This window comes from Protobothrops mucrosquamatus, unplaced genomic scaffold (genome assembly GCF_001527695.2).
Source record: "Protobothrops mucrosquamatus isolate PMUCROS unplaced genomic scaffold, P.Mucros_1.0 scaffold2049, whole genome shotgun sequence".
Lineage (NCBI taxonomy): Eukaryota > Metazoa > Chordata > Lepidosauria > Squamata > Viperidae > Protobothrops > Protobothrops mucrosquamatus.
This window is the reverse complement of record NW_015388156.1, coordinates 82,009-102,067: the sequence shown is the minus strand read 5'-3', so window position 1 is coordinate 102,067 and position 20,059 is coordinate 82,009. Positions and strand designations below refer to the sequence as shown.

The window sequence follows — 20,059 nt, the reverse complement described above, 5'->3', positions numbered from 1 at the left end:
AGGTCATCTATGATGTTTATTCTTGTGATCATGCAGTTCCGCTGGGAGACCTCATTTAATTAATTCCATTTGCGTTTGCAGACCTTCTCCTTTGATATGTGGATTAGGTCTGGGTGACTTATTTGTGGGGGTTGAGGAAGTTTGAGTAAAAGAGTCCCCCCCCCCCCGCGTCTGCTATTTTTACTTGATTAACGTAGTTTCAGCTTGACTGTCAGTTATCTAGTGGAGACACTGATTCTCAGTCCATTGTGGATCTGTTAATGTTCTAAGGAAAGATGGAAACAGTATAGGGAATAACGTGTATTTTGGTATAAAACTTCTCACATAACAGAATAACAGAGTTGGAAGGGACCTTGGAGGTCTTCTAGTCCAACCCCCCCACTAGGTATAGGAAATCCTATACCATTTTGGACAAATGGCTGTCCAATCTCTTCTTGAAAACTTCCAGTGATGGAGCGTCCACAACTTCCAGAGGCAAGTAATTCCACTGTTTAACTGTTCTCACTGTTAGGAAATTTCTCCTTAGTTCTAGGTTGCTTCTCCCCTTGATTAGTTTCCATGCGAGACTGCAGAAGGAATGTGGGCATGGTGAACATCTGAGAAGGGACCTTTGTAGTTTCATGCGCTGTAAATGGAAAAGATATATTTTTAGACTTGCAAAGTTCTGCTAAGGTATCTTTACAGTAAAGTAGAATTAGGCCTTCTGGGTGTACTTACGTCTGGGTTACCTTGCTAAGCTACTATCACACAGCAAGTGAAAACTCACATCTTAATGATCTCCATATTCATTCAGGAAAGCTTCATCAAATAAATGCTCAGATCTGTATGTCCCCCATAGTCACATTTCAGGAAGTAATCTCACTCACAAGTAGACCCAACTTACAAAAGGTTTCCTCCTTCTCTTCAACAGCAAAAGACAGCACCAGACTGAAGTTGCTTTAACTGATGTCAAATTTAACTTAATCCTTTTGATTCACTATGGAGCTATATTTATTTCTTTACTATTTTATACTTTGCCTTTCTACCAAACAAATAATATCTAAGTCACTTTTCATAATAACTTTAAGCTGGTTGAAGTACAACTCCCAGAATTGTAGGAGTTGGAATCCACCCATCTAGAATTTGCTGAAGTGGAAGAACTCTGGTCTAAACCCACAAAAAAATGATTACAAATAGCCTAGCCAGATTATAATTAGAACATTAAATGTCAACAGTTAAAATATAATTGAATAAAAAATGACCAAATTAGAAATGCAAGTAGGGATTTGGTGAAGCAATACATCAATTGAAACTTAATAAATTAATTGAAATGCTACTTAGCAGTAAATCAACTGAAAAGCTTCTTAATAATAAAAAAATGTCTTTGCCTGCCCAAAAAAAGCTAGAAAACAAAATCATCGTGATCTCCCTGGGCAGGAAAACTGAGCCAGAAGCCAACCAGTTTTTGCCAGATGTCCCTCCAGGAGTAGAAAACAGATTTGCCTTTCCTGAGGAATTTCAATATAAATTTGTTTATTTGAGATCATATCCTTCAAAAGGCTCCATCCCATGTCGTAGAAGGAATTTATAAGTTCACAAGTTGTTTCCCACCAGCGATGGAATGGAGAGGAAGTGGATGATGGGGAGGAAGTAGCTGATGGGGAGGAAGTGCTCAAGTTAAAACAATCTCTTTCATGTCAGGTTCAGTTCTACAACTCCCCAATCTAGATGGACAGCTACAGTATATAAATTGATATCATTATCATCGATCATCATTGATCATCATCAATCATCATCATGTATGGGTTTGGGATTTCCAGGTGGTCCTCTATCCAGTATTGTCCTTGTGACCTCCCTCATCTGGACTACTGCAATGCACTTTACACGGGACTGCCCTTGAAGAGCATTCGAAACCTTCAGCTATGCAGAATGCAATTGCACTGGCAATAAAAAGTGTCAAATATTCAACACATGTAACACCACTGCTTTGTGAGCATGTTTCTGGGTGCTGGTTGAATGCCAGCATTTAGAATCCTGGCTATCACCTTGAAAGCCCTTTAGGGCTTTGGACTGGGTTCCTTAAGAAACTGTCTTCTCCCAATCCTTTTTACCTGTCTAATTAGATCAGACAGGTGAGCATGTTGTGGATCCCATCAGCCATGGAATGTCATTGGCAGGAACCAGGAGATGTGCCTTCTCTGCTGTACGCCTTGTCCTCTGGGATATTCTCCCTTCAGACATCAGAATGACCCCAAATTATTGACCTTTCTCAAGGCCATGAAGACTTGGTTGTGTGCCCAGGCCTGAGGCCTTAAAAGTTTGGTGAAGGATTCCATCTCCTGGCTGTATTAACTTCCATAGTAACAGTTTTAGTTGGTGCCATATATATCCATTTTGCACTGATTTAATAGTTTTTATTTTTGTCATCTATGCCAGGGGTCCCCAGCCTATGGGCCGCGGCACAGTACTGGGCTGTGGGCTCTTGGCCTGCAGACCGCAGAGATGGCTGGCCAGGGCGCGCACACGGGGGGGCGCATTCCCCCCCACTCACGCTAGCACCCACGGCCGTTTGCACATGCGCGTGGGTGCAAACACTAGCACAGGGTCGTGTGCACCCTATTTGTGCATGCGCGAATGGGCTGCTAGTGTGGGTTTGTGTGCATGGCCCATTTGTGCATGCTGAACGGGCACTAGCTGCCGTTGGGGGTGCGCAGCCATTCACGGATGGCACTAGCGCATGCCGCATGCGTGAACGCGGCCACTAGTACTGCACCAGTGGGTGTGGCCCCATTTGCGTGGTGCACGCACGCATGCACGCAGTAATTTCCAAGCTGCTCTCCCCTCTGGGCCGCGAGCCCAGAAAGGTTGGAGAACTCTGATCTATGCTGCTCAGAGTCACTTGTTTAAATGGTGGCTATAGAAGTCAAATAAACAAACAAAGCTTAGCTTTTTGGAAATCAACTGGAGTTAGCTAGGTATTGCCAGTTATCTGGGTTGCAGATGATAAGTAGATGCTTTAGAGCCGTGGTGGTGCAGTGGTTAGAATTCAGAATTGCAGGCAAACTCTGCCCACAGTCTGGAGTTCAATTTTTTTTAATAATATTTTATTAATTTTCCAATTTTACATCTAAGTATTTAAAAAGCAATGTGGTGGCTGGGTTAACCAATAGTTCAATAACATACAAAAATCTTTAGTGCAAATTTCAAGTTACAACATCAAATATTTGAAGGACTGCTACAAAGAAGAGGGGGTCACATTATTCACCAGAGCACCAGAGGGAAGGACGAGAAACAATGGTTGGAAACTGATCAAAGAGAGAAGCAACCTGGAACTAAGGAGAAACTTCCTGACAGTGAGGATAATTAACCAGTGGGACAGCTTGCCTCCAGAAATCATGGGCGCTCCATCACTGCAGATCTTTAGGAAGAGACTGACAATCACCTGTCTGAGATGGTATAGGTCAGTGGTGGCGAACCTATGGCACGTGTGCCAGAGGCGGCACGCAGAGCCCTCTCTGTGGGCACGCCCCATTGCCCCAGCACATGTGGTCTCTAAAAGTTCGCCATCACTGGCCTAAGGCCAGCCAGCCTTGAGCCACCATTGGGGAGCCCACCATCCCACCCACCAGAGACCCCTTGGATCTCTCCCAATCCTGCCTGGCTCCCACAGGTGTCCCTCTCCATAAGCAACATCGAGGTGGCCACGTCCACCCTGGCTATGCCCACCCAATCTGCCATGATTACTGCAGCCACACCCATCCAGTGGCCACGCCCACCCAGTCTGCCAAGCCCACTGTAGCTGCGCCTGCTGAGTGGGCCACACCCACCCGGCACCTGGCGATACATAAGTGGGTTTTAGGTTGCAGTTTGGGCACTCAGTCTCTAAAAGGTTTGCCATCACTGGTATAAGTTCTCCTGCTTAAGCGGGGGACTGGACTAGAAGACCTCCAAGGTCCCTTCCAGCTCTATTCTATTCTATTCTATTCTATTCTATTCTATTCTATTCTATTCTATTCTATTCTATTCTATTAAATCCACATTTTGAAAGGACTGAAGAAAACTCACTAAAGATCAGAATCAGAGCAACTGTTCAGCACGTGAATAACATGCCAGTTGATGCTCTCAGTTTTCAGGCTTAATTTGGTCTTGTCTGGTGACTTGCCCAGGCGTCTGCCCCCAGACAGAACATTGGTGAGTGATTAAATCAAGAAGTCCTCACAGTGTCCTTTCAGCATCATAAATTCAGGACTTAAGACGGAAAGAGATTGATATCTCCTTCCCATGCCGAGGTCTTTTGCACAGACGGCGTTATTAATTGGTCTGGAGAAGCACCTCGAGTGGTGGTGCCATTTTCTGCCAATCTTTGATGGGCGATGACGTGACAAATGACAAGGGCAGGCAGAACACCTGGGATTATGCGCCTAAAGCCAGATTCAGCCTCCATGACAAAGGCCCAGGATACGTTTATATGTCAGGAAGGGTAGCCCAGGCCAGCATTTGTCCATCTGTTTTGGAAACATGCTCCAAGAAAGGATATTTTACTGATGTCTGTTTTGCTGGGGTTGAGAATAAGTTGCAGATCTTTATCGTGATGTCTTCTTGGCAGCCTCTGCGTGTGGGCAATGTAGGGAACTGGAAGTAGAAGAAATGTAGGTTACTTTAAAATACTTTTAAAAAACGGAACAATAAATAGTGACTCTTAGTTCCTGCTTTAGGCACAAAGCCACCTGGGTGACCTTCGGCCATTGAGCCCTAGGAAGCAGGCAAGGGCACATGACTTCTGCAAAGGTTTGCCAAGGAAAATGGAGGAATCTGTCCAGGGGGTCACCAGGAGTCAACAGTGACTTTTGAAGAGGGAGGGAGGAAGGAAGGAAGGAAGGAAGGAAGGAAGGAAGGAAGGGGAAGGAAAGAAAGAAAGGGAAGGAAGGAAGGAAGGAAGAAAGGAGGGAGGGAGGGAGGGAGGGAGGGAGGGAGGAAGGAAGGAAGGAAGGAAGGAAGGTAGGAAGGAAGGAAGGAAGGAAGGAAGGAAGAGAAAGAAGGAAGGAAGGAAGGAAGGAAGAGAAGGAAGGAAAAGGAAGGAGGGAATGAAAGGGGAAAGGAAGGAAGAAGGAAGGAAGGAAGGAAGGAAGGAAGGAAGGAAGGAAGGAAGGAAGGAAGGAAGGAAGGAAGGAAAAAAGGGGAGGGAGGAAGGAAGCAAGGGGAAAGAGAAGGGGGTTGTGTGTTCATGAAACAAAGAGAAACTTTAGATCTAAGGGTGTAATAGACATGAATGAAAGTCATCTAATTGTTTGGAACCGATAAAGGAGAGGGAACAAGAGAGGGAGAGAAAGAAAGAAAACATACATTTTAAAAAAATGTAATGGCTAGAATCTGCTGTTAACACTGATTTTGTTCTTGAAGGTTTTCTTTCTCTGGAAGATTTCAAGAAATAATTGGGCAGCCCTTTGTCCAAGATCTAACCCTAACCCTGGGCTGGGGGTTGGATTAGATGACCTTGAAGATCCCTTTCAATTCTGTTTTTCTAATTCTTAAAGCAGAACACAGCCTCAGGTGCTTAGCACACTTTTAGCTCCATCGAACAAAAGTTAGCCCAGAAATAATGGAGTGAGGCTTAGGAAAAAGATTAATTTAAATTTCTCAGGGGAACAAAGGCCTGGTTCTTTGTGAGATAATAGAGCAGCAACAGAGTGCAAGCACAAGCTTGCAGATTGCACTGTCTCTCCTTATGGAAGAATTCCATTTGGGTCAAAAAAAAAAAAGATTATACCTGCCCATCTGCTTGATGGACACAATTTCTTTGCAAGAAATGTTGAGTTCAGATGGAAATTAAAAGTTCCTGAGGTAAATTCTCCCTGAAGTAGATCCCAACCCTTGATGATTATATGAAAATGCCTACATGGTTTCGTTGCTAAAAAAAATGGAAGTGGAATTGTTGTCTTTCAGGATGTTTTTTTTTTGAACTTCCCAGTACAGGTAGTCCTCAGCTTACAACAGTTCATTTACTGACCGTTCAAAGTGAAAAAAATGATTTATGATATTTTTCAAACTGTTGTAGCATCGCCATGGTCACGTGATCAGAATTCAGACAGTCGGCAACTGACTCACATTTATAACAGTGGAGTTGTGTCCCAGGATCATACTTTTTGCGACTTTCTGACAAGCAGAGTCAATGGGGAAGCTGGATTCACTTAACAACCATGTGACTTAACAGCTGCAATGATTCACTTAACAACTGTGCCAAGCAAAGTTGTAAAATGAGGCAAAACTCACCTAACATCATAAATTAGCAGCATAAATTTTGGGCTCAATTGTGGATATAAGTCGAGGACTACCTGTGTGTTTTGCATAGATTTCCTTATCCAGCTAATTATTTTTAATTATTCTTTTGCTTTCTTAATTCCCTTTTTAATGCCTCTTTCTGGACTTCGCACGCTATGCCAAGAACGCAAACAATTTGCCCCATACTGGGCATAAACCCCCTTCTTTATTTGCTACTAGCTGTACCCGGCCATGCGTTGCTGTGGCTCAGTCTGGTTAAATGGAAAAGAAAGAAAAGAGAAAGCGCACGTTTGTAATATGTTTAATTTCACAATGCTTGTGGGTATACAATATTTTTGGTTGTTCCATTGTCTGTGCAGATATAGAGATTGTCTGGTTTGCCGACTCTAGAACATGCAACATAATTGTCCAAGCATGTTTTTACCTGTCACAGGTGTGACATCTATATAGTAGTAGGTATATAAAAACACGCGCGTATTCGAATGCAACGTTGTGTCAAAATTTCAAAGCAATCGGTGAAGAACTTTCGGAGATTTAAGATTTTGAACAAACGAACATTTACATTTTTATTTATATAGATAGATATTGCTCATTCTTTCTACTAAAACCATCCTGTTGATCCATGCCACACTTTTTTCAGTTGCAAGCAAATAGTTCCACGGGCATTTTGAGATCTGATTCTTCCTTCATAAATGACAGGGTTTAAAATGCAAAGGCTTTAAATGGGCAACAAGGCTGTTGGCCCAGGAAAATAATTGAATTACTTATGATTGCTCTCTTTACAGGAAAAGAAGGCAGGTGTAAGCTGTGCCTAGCAAAAATAGTTGAAACAGAGAGAGGAAAGGGAGAAGTTATGGGTTGACGACAAACATGTCCTTCTATTGTGACCTGTTAAGTATTCTCAGTTGATGGATAGACTGTTTGGTGAGAGAGGCTTTCCAATCCTGACACTCAGGGGAAATGAGGCTTGTATGCTGATGGTTTGATTGATTGGTACCTGGCTCAATAGTACGTAGTAACTGTGAGAGGGATCTTGGAGTCCTAGTGGATGATTACTTGAATATGAGCCAGCAGTGGGCCCAAAAGTGGAAGTTTTTAAGAAGAGATTGGACAACTATTTGTCTGAAGTGATATAGTGTTTCTTGCCTGAGCAGGGGGTTGGACTAAAAGACCTCCAAGGTCCCTTCCTTATTCTATTAATTCTGTTCTGTTAATTCTGATTGATTGATTGATTGATTGATTGATTGATTGATTGATTGATTGATTATGTGCCTTCACGTTGGTGTCAACTCTTAGCAGCCACATAGATTTTTCTCCATAACGATCCATTCCTAGCCTGCTCCTTCAAGTCTACTAAAGGTGCATTGATCGCCATTCTTAGTCCATCTACCTTACTGCTGGTTGTTCTCTTCTGTTCTTTTCTTCCATCATTCCCATTATAATCTTCTCCAGAGAGCTGGGTCTTTACATAGTTTGTCCAAAGTAGTATAATTTGTGCCTGGGAGGAGAATTCTGGGTTCATTTGTTCAATGATACATCGGTTTGTTTTCTTGGCTATTTTTGTCATCAGTTTAATCTTCTTTATATCTAATCTTAGGTCTATTTTTTTTTACTACATACCTCGACTTTTATTACTACGTCTTTGCATTTTCAACTATCAGAGTACAGGTACTCCTCGACTTACAACCATAATTGAGCCCAACATTTATGTTGCTAAGCGAGACATTTGTTAAGTGAGTTTTGCCCCATTTTACGACTTTCCTTGCCACAGTTGTTAAATGAATCACTGCCATTGTTAAGTTAGTAACACAGTTGTTAAATAAATCCGCCTTCCCCATTGACTTTGTTTGTCAGAAGGTCGCAAAAAGGGGATCACATGACCCCAGGACACTACAACCGTCATAAATATGAGTCAGTTGCCAAGCGTCCAAATTCTGATCATGTGATCATGGGGATGCTGCAACAGCTGTAAGTGTGAAAAACGGTCATAGGTCACTTTTTTCAGTAGCTTTGAATGGTCACTAAATGAATTGTTGTACGTTGAGGACTAGCTTCATGTGTGTTGATTCTTGAATGTGCTTATTTGGGAATGTATTTAATAAACATGCATAAATTTCGTTGCCTAGTCTCTGTCAGCCATTTTGCCTTTTGCAAGCAGAAGTGGAAAAATGATTCTGTATTCCATGGATTTCTGCCACAATTTCTATCCAAGCTTAGACAGGGTACAGCAGACTAAATGGATCATCCGATCTAGTCTAGAAGCGTATCTACGTTTGTCTTCTGGTAATGAGGCCCTTAAACTTATTATAATGCCTGGTGAAATTAAGTTTCTACACTCTCTCAGTGTATTTATAAGGGAAAGAGAGAGAGAGGACTTTAGCATGTGTATTTTTCCAGATGCAGCGCCATATTTTATAAACTATTCATTTTCATCCTTAATAAAATTTTATTTTTGTCCTTGCTGGATTGGAGTATGTATATGTCATTTAAATATTTATATACTTGCCAGATTTATGCCTTGCCTTTCTCCAGCACTTCTGGGTGGCAAATGGAGAATTCCCATCACTGTATAAGTAAGTCAGGCTGCAAAGAATGATTGGGCCAATCAATAGCATTTCTGCGGTCTCTCATCCTGCCCTATCCCCTTAAACACTATTCTGTACCAGCTTTTTGCAAGCATGCATCCAGCTGTGTGCACTCATAGATTGGCAGGAAAATGTCTTCCATGCTGCTTTCTGTGGGATTTGGCAACTCCATTTGACAAGATGCTAAGACGGGTGGCGTACAGAATACCATACGTGCATTATTCGGGACTGTTTTCCTTTGGGGGATAAATGCAGTAATTTGCAAGAAATTGCTACAAGGCTGATATTGTTGTCATCTGTTGTCATCTTAAAATAAAAAGGAGTCAACAGGGAAGCTACCACTGGGACCAATTTAGAGAACGGCATCCCTTTCTTATAAGTGGTTAGATCTAGCCAACTTTGGTTGATCCACGTCCAGGTAATCATTAGGCGCTAAGCTCTGAATACATTGAAATGGTTACTAGAAGCTTAGAGAATGGCACCCATTTCTTATACCGTGTTTCCCCCAAAATAACACCAGGTCTTATTTATTTAGTTAGTTAGTTTTGCCTCCAAAAGAGGCACCAGGTCTTATTTTCGGGGTAGGCCTTACCTCACCTCCGCTACCGACAGCCGCACCCAGCCGGTCCACTTCTTCTGGGGCCGAAGTTCTGCAGCTGCATTCGGGCCTGAATTTTGCAATCAGGCCTTTTCGGGAGGCCTAGGCAGCCAAGTACGGAGCTATGGATTCAATCCATAGCTTGGCTGCTGAGGTCTCGCAGAACTGAGCTATGGATTGAATCCATAGCTTGGTTCTTGGCTGTATAGGCCTTCTGGAAAAGTCTGACTGAGAAACACAGGCTTGGCTGCAGAAGACGCCTCAGAAGAAGTGGGCCAGCAAGGAGAGGCCTGGCTGCAATTTAAGGGGCTGCGGGGCAGATGGGGCAGCTCCACCCCACCCCCACTCCCCACTCTAGCTTGATTTTTAAGTGTGTGCCTCTCCCCAAAACTAGGGTTTATTTTTGGGATAGGGCTTATATTAGGCCAGGGGTAGGCAACCTTGGCTCTTTCATGACTCGTGGACTTCAACTCCCAGAATTCCTGATGCAGGACTACAGGTAGTCCTCGACTTACAACAGTTCATTTAGTGACTGTTCAAAGTTACAAGGGCACTGAAAAAAGTGACTTACGACCGTTTTTCACACAACCTTTGCAGCATCCCCGTAGTCATGTGATCAAAATTCAGGTGCTTGGCAACTGACTCGTATTTATGACGGTCGCAGTGTCCCGGGGCCTTGTGATCCCCTTTTTGTGACTTTCTGATAAGCAAACTGAAAGGAGAAGCCAGATTCACTTAACAACCGTGCTCCTACCTTAACAGCTGCAGCGATTCACGTAATAGCTGTGGCAAGACAGGTCGTAAAATGGGGCAAAGTTCACTTAACACATGTTTCGCTTAGCAACAGAAACATGGGGCTCAATTGTGGTCGTAAGTCGAGGACTACCTGTACTCTGAGAGTTGAAAATGCAAAGATTTAGTAAAAAAAAGTCAATTCCTGACAGGAATTTGATGCAACCTTGTCAGAATTTTTTTAAAAAAATATGCTTTGTATGGCATGGATTGTAAATTCTTTAACAGCAGATGCCCAGCTGAAAAACAGGTGAGATGGGCCCTCGGAGAGGTAAATCTTTTCTTCTCTCTCATCTTTTTTTTTGTTTTAATCAAGGAGCGAAAAAGGACTGAATTTCTTGTCTGAATGCCTAGCAAGAGGCCACAAAGGCAGCTGCCTTTGTCTCCTTGTTGACAGACACTTTTTAGCAGGGCAAAAAAAAAACAAACCCTGACAAATAGCAACAAGAATAAAATACACCTGGGAGGCACTAACAAAGACCAGGAACCTTTTTAATACAGTGGTGAATGGAGCTTTCAATAGCTTGTGTAGAATTAAAGCTTGATTTTCCTGGTGTCAGTTTCCGATTGGAAGCCCTCAGTGTTATCCTGGCCTTGTTCACGTGAGTCGGAGGTGCTGAATGGAAGATTGTTTTTCCATGCCAAGGTTTTATTGCTTTGCTTGGGGACCCAAAAGCAATATTTCTCTTTTTATTAGATGCTCCCTTTGCCATTTATTCAGAAGGGATCTATTCATCACCTTTTTCTGTGAACGTAAGTCTCCACACATCACCGATGTCTTTCGGACTATTAGCATTATATATTCAAAGCACTGTTTGTTTAACAATGTGCTTTTAGAGAAACTCAGTCCATGAGCCGGTTTTTCAAAAGGGCTGCCACATAATCCAAAGTTTGTGTGTGCATGTTAAGCAACAGCCATCTCATAACAAAAATCAAAACTTTACACCACGTGACGACTTCATGTGGTGGTCTGGATCACACAATTTGCTAATACTATGCAATTTTGTGAGGGTCATATTTATGTAGTGTATATTGGAGGTGGGGACCCCTTGAGAGCTGTCTGCAACAAAATTTCATTTTAATGTGTGCCGATTACTGTGCATTTAAAATGACAATAAAGTTATTATTCTATTCTATTCTATTCTATTCTATTCTATTCTATTCTATTCTATTCTATTCTAATCTCTATTCTATTCTATTCTATTCTATTCTATTCTATTCTATTCACAATGCTTTCCACAATATGTTTGCTAAACTACAAACTGCCTGCCCCAGTTTAGCCTACAAAGCAGGTGGTTAAAAGGAATGACATCCTCATTCAACTAGTCTCCTTTAGACTGCAGAACTTCTCAACCATTCTTGATTGACTCTCAGATCTTCTGAAGAAGCTTCTTGGATGAGAAGCAAAACATCTTCAAAGAAAAAAAAGCCCAAGAAAGTCCAGTTGCCTTTTGGAAAAAGCACCTTTGATACAAACATGACTTGGATGATGGAGAATCTCCATAGATTCTCAGATCTTTAGTGTCCAAAGTTAGTGTCCCTGCTTGAGCTCCAGTTTCAGAATCAGACTTTAAAGAGGCACTCAACTGATTCCAAATTTGGTCGTGAGTCAAGGACTTCCTGTAACTAATTTCTCTCTCTCTCCATTTGAGCAAAGCATTTTCTGTGGCTTTTACCGAACTGAGCCATTTTTATTATTCTTTATGCACTAGCAATCAACCGGCTACAATACAGAGACTTGGTTAACATAGAGACCGGGGAATGTAGGGGAAAACTTTGAGGGGAGAGGGTCTTTGGACCTTTCCTTCAGAACGATGAAACTGTCAGGGCTCAGCTAATGGTGAGAAGATTCCAGCTTAACTTGGAGTAACTGCTTGGACTGGAGAAGCAGAAATGCCGAGAATGTAAACAAATATCCATCCTCAGTCGATACAAAGCCAACCCAGTGCTAGGCTGCATTAACAGAGGGATAGAATCAAGATCACGTGAAGTATTAATACCACTTTACAATGCCTTGGTAAGGCCACACTTGGAATACGGCATCCAGTTTTGGTCACCGCAATGTAAAAAAGATGTTGAGACTCTAGAAAGAGTACAGAGAAGAGCAACAAAGATGATTAGAAATCTGGAGGCTAAAACATACAAGGAACGGTTGCTGGAACTGGGTATGTCTAGTTTAATGAGGAGAAGGACGAGGGGGAATATGATAGCCATGTTCCAATATCTCAGGGGCTGCCACAAAGAAGAGGGAGTCAAGTTATTCTCCAAAGCGCCTGAAGGCAGGACGAGAAGCAACGGATGGAAACTAATCAAAGAGAGAAGCAACCTAGAATTAAGGAGAAACTTCCTGACAGAACAATTAACCAGTGGAACAACCTGCCTCCAGAAGTGGCAGGTTGGAAGTTTTTAAGAAGAGACAGGACAGCCATTTATCCGAAATGGTATAGGGTTTCCTGCCTGAGCAGGAGGTTGGACTAGATGACCTCCAAGGTCCCTTCCAACTTTATATTATTATTATTATTATTATTATTATTATTATTATTATTATTATTATTATTATTATTATTATTACTACTACTACTACTACTACTACTACTACTATGTGAGTAAGAGATGAGATGAGCTCCAAGTCTCCTAGAAAGGCAGCTATGCAAGAAAGCATAAAGAGCTTGAAATTTATGAAAATTCATAACATTGCTGGTGCGTGAGCTGCACTGGTTGACAATCTTCTTCCAGGTCCAGTCCAAGGAGTTGATGGCGACCATTAAAGCTATGGGGAACCTAAGGAACCATCTCACCTCAATGGAATTAACCTGTCCTACTCGTTCTGGTAGAAGGGGCATGCTGTGAACCCCATTGGTCAAGGAATTCTGGCTGAGGAGAGGGTCCTTTTCTGTGGTGGCTCTCGCTGACTACAACATCATGACTCTCGAGATGAGATTTGCCCCCACCCTCTTGGCCTTCAGGAAGGGTCTTAAAACCTGCTGGCTAGCCTGTAGCCCCAGATGTGGGCATGCCAAACCTGGAGATGGTTCCTGGATTAAACTGAAGATCCCACCACCACCCCATAGTATTCTGGTTTTTTTTAAAACTTATTTAATCTCTGCTAGTTTAAAATATTTTAATGATTTGTCACTTTTGTTTTATATGATGTCTATAACCATCCAAAGTCACTTGACAAATTTAACAACTATACCAGGAGTAGGCAACGTTGGCTCTTTTATGACTCGTGGACTTCAACTCCCAGAATTCCTGAGCCAGCCATGCTGAGGGGAAAGGGAGAGGTTTCCAAGCTGAGCCATGCTGGCTCAGGAATTCTGGGAGTTGAAGTCCACGAGTCATAAAAGAGCCAAGGTTGCCTACCTCTGAACTATACCATTCCTGTTCGCTAAATGCCTGTTAAATTATTGTGTATTGTGGCTCCATTTTCTAAAATGCAATGAAAACATCGTTTCAAGCCATACAGGTAGTCCTCAGCTTAACGATCACAACTGAGGCCAAAATTTCTGTCGTTAAGCAAGGCAATTGTTAAGTGAGTTTTGCCTGAATTTCTGTTGCTAAGCACGGCAATTCTTAAGTGAGATTTGCCTGATTTTAGGATCTCTTTGGCCATAGTTCTTAAGTGAATCACTGCACAAAGTGAATCATATAGTCATTAAGCAAATCTGCTCTCCCCCCCCCCCCATTGACTCTGTTTGTTGCAAGCCATCTGAAAAGGTTATAAATGGTGATCACATGACCTTGGGACAGTGCAACCGTCATAAATACATACAAGTTGCCAAGCGCCCGACTTTTGTTCACGTGACCGTGGGGAGGCCGCAACGGTGGTAAGTGTGAAAAATGATCACAAGTCACTTTTTCCAGTGCTGTTGCAACTTCAAACGGCCACTTACCGAATGGTTGTAAGTCAAGAACTATTATAGTTGTCTCTGTGGAAGCCTATCAATACCAACATGTCTCTATTTCAGATTTTCCCCAATCTGGTGTCCTTCACAATTTCTGCATTATTAGCTTCCAGGATCCTTGAAAGGTGCCGGGTTCAGAAGACCATGCTAGTTTTTAATGCATCAGTTGGGAGAAGAGGATTTCCTATTTCTCCCCGCAAGGAAGTTGCTAGTGTTTTTTCCCCGTTATTCTTGATTATTATTCCTTTTTTCACTCTGCAGGTACGGCATGAACTGTCTCATTCAGTTTGAGGACTTTGCAAATGCCAACGCCTTCCGGCTTCTCAAGAAATATCGCACCCGTTATTGCACTTTCAACGATGACATTCAAGGTAAGATGTCCAAGTGGTTTCATTGATAAAATGGAAGGCGGCAACCTTGCATGGAGTTTTCTGTAGTAATAATAATAATAGTTTATTCGGCAGTTCCTTGACTGGGGTATTGTTTGCTTCTTGATTGTTGGTCTAATGTTGCCAGGCTTCCAGGAATTCTGGCTTGATCCAAGGCTGGCACTCTGACAAATGGGCATCAAGAGGCACATAGACATACACAACATCTACATACATTTAAAAGATACAATCGACAAGATGCTGAGACTCTAGAAAGAGTACAGAGAAGAGCAACAAAGATGATTAGGGGACTGGAGGCTAAAGCATATAAGGAACGGTTGCTGGAATTGGGTATGTCTAGTTTAATGAAGAGAAGGACGAGGGGGGACATGATAGCAGTGTTCCAATATCTCAGGGGCTGCCACAAAGAGGAGGGAGTCAAGCTATTCTCCAGAGCGCCTGAAGGCAGGACAAGAAGCAACGGATGGAAACTAACCAAAGAGAGAAGCAACCTAGAACTAAGGAGAAACTTCCTGACAGTTAGAACAATTAACCAGTGGAACAACCTGCCTCCAGAAGCGGTGAATGCTCCAACACTGGAAGTTTTTAAGAAGAAACTGGACAGCCATTTGTCCAAAATGGTATAGGGGTTTCCTGCCTGAGCAGGGGGGTTGGACTAGATGACCTCCAAGGTCCCTTCCAACTTTACCATTATTATTATTATTATTATTATTATTATTATTGTTGTTGTTGTTGTTGTTGTTGTTACTGTTACTGTTACTGTTATTGTTATTGTTATTATTATTATTATTATTACAAGCCAAAAAAGGAACAAAAATATCAGAACACCTCCTCACCAGCAATCAACCCTCAAATGAGCAGAGATTAACATCAACAATAAATAAAGACCAACAATCAAGAAGCGACAATTCCCCAATCAAGAAACTGCCAAACAAGCAGGGGAATTCTGACTGTTAAAGTCCAAAAATTTAAAGTTGTCAAGGTTGGACACTCCTGTGTCTAACTTTTTGTCTTGCCTGGACTGCATTGAGTGAAAAGGAATTGTCTTATACGGCTGCGTATAAAATATATAATACAGCTAATGTACATAAATCACATAATAATGTTAAAAGTTTGCAGTCTTGTGTGGCCACATTACTAGCTGTCCAGGGGTCGTGGATTGGACACGCCCACTTTAATGAAATACATTAAATAAACATAAATATTTGGCAATGCATTTAAAGTGACCAACTGAATAAATGGATCCTTAAGTTTACTTAGTATCATTCATTAATAAAAGCTCGAAATATATTTTTTTTGAGTTGGTAAATTACATCGAGCAGGAAAGATTGATTTCTGTTTAGTTTTGGAGAATGACCTTTTGGTATTAAATGAATATTAACTACCCAACTGTTTACTTAAAAAGCAGCTGTGGGCCCTTAAAAGTCTTCTCCTTTGAGATTAGCAGAGCCTAATTTTCATATTAAATCATTGTTCTTCACGTCTGCTATGTCTGGAATTACATAACTGAAAAACAAGAGAACAATTAGTAGAGCTAATGGGACACATGAGCAACATTCTTTAACAAAAGATGGTCATTTTAGGCATTTATTACTGCAACACCTTCTTGTAACACTCATTTTTGTCATTAGAATATAGAATTATAGACAGGCACACCCTGTCTTTTGGGAATGCTGTATATAGACTTACTAAAACCACAGGAGAGGTTGAATCATAGCCTCCTTTAGCATCCCCTTCTGCCCCTCGTCTCTTTATAAGAAGGTTTTTAAAAATGTGAAGTGTTTCTATAGAAAAGTTGTGTGCCTTGTACCACAGGGCGTTCATCCCTCCGATGCTGCTAAAAAATTAATTCTTAGCTCCCTCAAGAGGACAGAGGGGTGCATTGAGCTTTCATAAATATGAATTTTGAAAATCATGTGTGAATATTCTCAGAAATCATACTAAGGGAACAAAAACGGATTTTTTTTGCATAAAGAGCTTTTATAATAATGATGATGATGATGATGATGATGATGATGATGATGATAATAATAATAATAATAATAATAATAATAATAATAATAATAATAATAAAGTTGGAAGGGACCTTGGAGGTCATCTAGTCCAACCCCCTGCTCAGGCAGGGAACCCTATACCATTTCAGACAAATGGCTGTCCAGTCTCTTCTTTAAAACTTCCAGTGTTGGAGACATTCACCGCTTCTGGAGGCAGGTTGTTCCACTGGTTAATTGTTCTCACTCCTTAGTTCTAGGTTGCTTCTCTCTTTGATGAGTTTCCACCAGTTGCTTCTTGTCCTGCCTTCAGGCGCTTTGGAGAATAGCTTGACTCCCTCTTCTTTGTGGCAGCCCCTGAGATACTGGAACGCTGCTATCATGTCATCCCTCGTCCTTCTCTTCATTAAATTAGACATACCCAATTCCAGCAGCCTTTCCTTATATGCTTTGGCCTCCAGTCCCCTGATCATCTTTGTTGATATAGGATAACATCTATAGGATAAAATCTTCTAAATCAGGGGTCCACAATCCCCATTTCTCGGCCTAGTGTTGGGCTGCAGCCCATTCAGAATGTGGTGGGCGCACATTTTTGTGCAACACTGCATTTGTGAAAGCGGCACTCACACACGTACGAAACCATTCCCTCTCTCTGGTCACAGCTGCCTCCACCAGTCCACCGAGCCAAAAAGGTTGGAAACCGCTGTCCTAAATATTATTTGTTTGGTTTTCTAAACAATACCATGTTTTCCCGAAAATAAGACCTAACCGGAAAATAAGCCCCAGCGTGATTTTTCAGGATGCTCGTAATATAAGCCCTACCCCAAAATTAAGCCCCAATTAAGATCGTCAGCCAGATGGACGCATTGAACAAATATTTCTCTGAAAATAAGGTCTAACTGGAAAATAAGCCCTAATGCAGGGGCTTATGACTTTTATGGCCCTTTTATGACTTGTGGACTTCAACTCCCAGAATTCCTCAGCCAGGCACGCTGGCTGAGGAATTCTGGGAGTTGAAGTCCACAAGTCATGAAGGGGCCATAGTTCCCCCATGCTGGCTGAGGAATTCTGGGAGTTGAAGTCCACAAGTCATAAAAGGGCCACGTTTGAAGACCCCTGCCCTAATGTGTCTTTTGGAGCAAAAATTAATATAAGACCCGGTCTTATTTTTGGGGAAACACGGGTAGTAGGGTGATCATATTTCAGAGACAAAGGTAATATCATCTTGCATACATGGAAGTCTGGTAGAATACAGCTAGTCCTTGACTTACAACCTTTCATTTAGTCACTGTTCAAAATTACAGTGGCACTGAAAAAAAAATGACTTATGACCATTTTTTACACTTACGACCGTTGCAGCATCCCCACGGTCAAGTGATCAAAATTCAGACGCTTGGCAACTGACTCCTATTTATGACGGTTGCAGTGTTCCCCTTTTGCGGCCTTCTGACAAGCAAAGTCAATGGGGAAATGAGATGCACTTAACAACAGTGTTACTAACTTAACAACTGCAATGACTCACTTAACAGTTGTGACAAGACAGGTCGTAAAATGGGGCAAAGTTCACTTAACAAATGTCTCGATTATCAACAGAAATGTTGGGGTCAGTTATTTGTCCTAAGTCGAGGACTACCTGTATAGGGTGATACTATTTTCCTCAGTTGTGATGTCATGGCACAAATGCTACACAGTACGTAATTCACAGCATTTGTATGATGACATTGTGAGATGCATAATGTATATAGAGAGGTAAGACTTCCATTTAAGAGGGGAGGGGAATAGAATATCAGAAAAATCAGAGAAAAGAGAGTTCAGATAGTCCTCGAGTTACGATTGTAATAGAGCTGCCCATCACGATCGTAACGCGTGAGGGTTACCGTGTGCCCGATCCAATTTTACCGCTTTTTTTTGCAGCGGTCATTAAGCAACCACCGCAATCCTTAAATTATGACCAAGGTCATTAAGCAACCAACAATTCACTATGGGACTGGGTTTTGCCCAAAACTAAAAATAACTGCCAGTTTTCAGCAAAACGGTCGTAAAATGCAATCGCAGGATGCTAGAAACAGCCATAAATGCCAATCTGGTTGCCGTGTATCTGAAGTGAAGTCAGGTGACTGCGGGGGGGGGACTGTCATAACTTTGAATCCAGATCGTAAGCACACACCCCCAGGTCGGTCAGTTGTAACTTTGAATGTTTGTTTAAAAAAGTCATGAGGACTACTTGTAGGAAGGAATCGAATTGATTTATGAGAAGAAGGCTATGCTCTGTTATGCTTTGTGTGTGATCCTTCTCATTATCTCTTCCTACAGCTTCCCCTTTTTTCTTTTTTATTCTTTGCTATCTGTCCTTGATACCTTCTGAAAGTGATTGAGTGTGGTCCTGAAGCCGAAACAAGGCTACCCAATTATAATTTTATGTGGAGAGGAGTGGAGATGGGGGTATTTAACTATTCTGGAGATTGGTATCACTAGAATGTTTTTTCTGCATGATTTTGTCTATGATTGCCTCTATAGGATTAATCTTATCTGGTTGCCTGTGAAGATGGCACATAGTTTTTTTCCCCCTGATTACAAGAACAGGGAAAGATGGTCAGTATACTGAGAATAGAATAGAATAGAATAGAATAGAATAGAATAGAATAGAATAATGGAATGGAACAGAATAGAAGAATAAAATAGTAGAATAGAATAGAATAGAATAGAATAGAATAGAATAGAATAGAACAGAACAGAACAGAACAGAACAGAATAGAATTCTTTATTGGCCAAGTGTGATTGGACACACAAGGAATTTGTCTCCGGTGCATTAAGCTCTCAGTGTACAAACAAGCAACAGTGATAAATCATGATCATAATTATCATAAGATACATTCATCAGAAATCATAAGATACAATAGTGATAGTCATAGGATACTAAATAAGCAATCAACGTAAATCATATTAGGATACTAAATAAAACAATTATTATCAATTGTAAGGTACAAGCAATAAAGTTATAGTTATATGAGGATAAGGAGATAGGTGATAGGAAAGATGTGAAGGATAATAGTAATACAGCCCTACTAGGTAGTTTGACAGTGTTGTGGGAATTAGTTGTTTAGTAGAGTGATGGCATGGGGGGGAAACTGTCCTTACGATTTATAATAATTGTTTTATTTAGTATCCTAGTATGATTTATGTTGATTGCTTATTCTATTCTATTCTATTCTATTCTATTCTATTCTATTCTATTCTATTCTATTCTATTCTATTTTCAGTATACTGACCACCTTTCTCTGTTCATGTAATCAGGGGAAAAAAACTATGCACCATCTTCACTTATTTATTTTATTTATTTTATATTTATTTATTATTTTAATTTGTATACCGCCCTTCTCCCATAGGACTCAGGGCGGTTCACAGCATATTAAAAACAAATAATAAACACAAAGTACAAAAAATTACAAAATACAAAAATACAGAAAATAAACCCCGATAAAAGCCGAATTAAAACCAAATATTACAAGCTGTGTTTCCAATTAAAATACTTTTAAAATTA

The 20,059-nt window shown here is 41.2% G+C and overlaps 1 protein-coding gene across 2 annotated transcripts in view; it reads left to right on the top strand.

Moving 5' to 3' along the window:
- The window catches only part of ME3 (malic enzyme 3), a 104,153-nt gene that overhangs the window by 72,275 nt on the left and 11,819 nt on the right, over positions 1-20,059 (top strand). For both annotated transcript variants that reach the window (XM_015823923.1, XM_029285667.1), the window contains exon 7: positions 14,400-14,509. In XM_015823923.1, the coding sequence (XP_015679409.1) occupies positions 14,400-14,509 (110 nt within the window). The remainder of the gene's footprint in view (positions 1-14,399; positions 14,510-20,059) is intronic.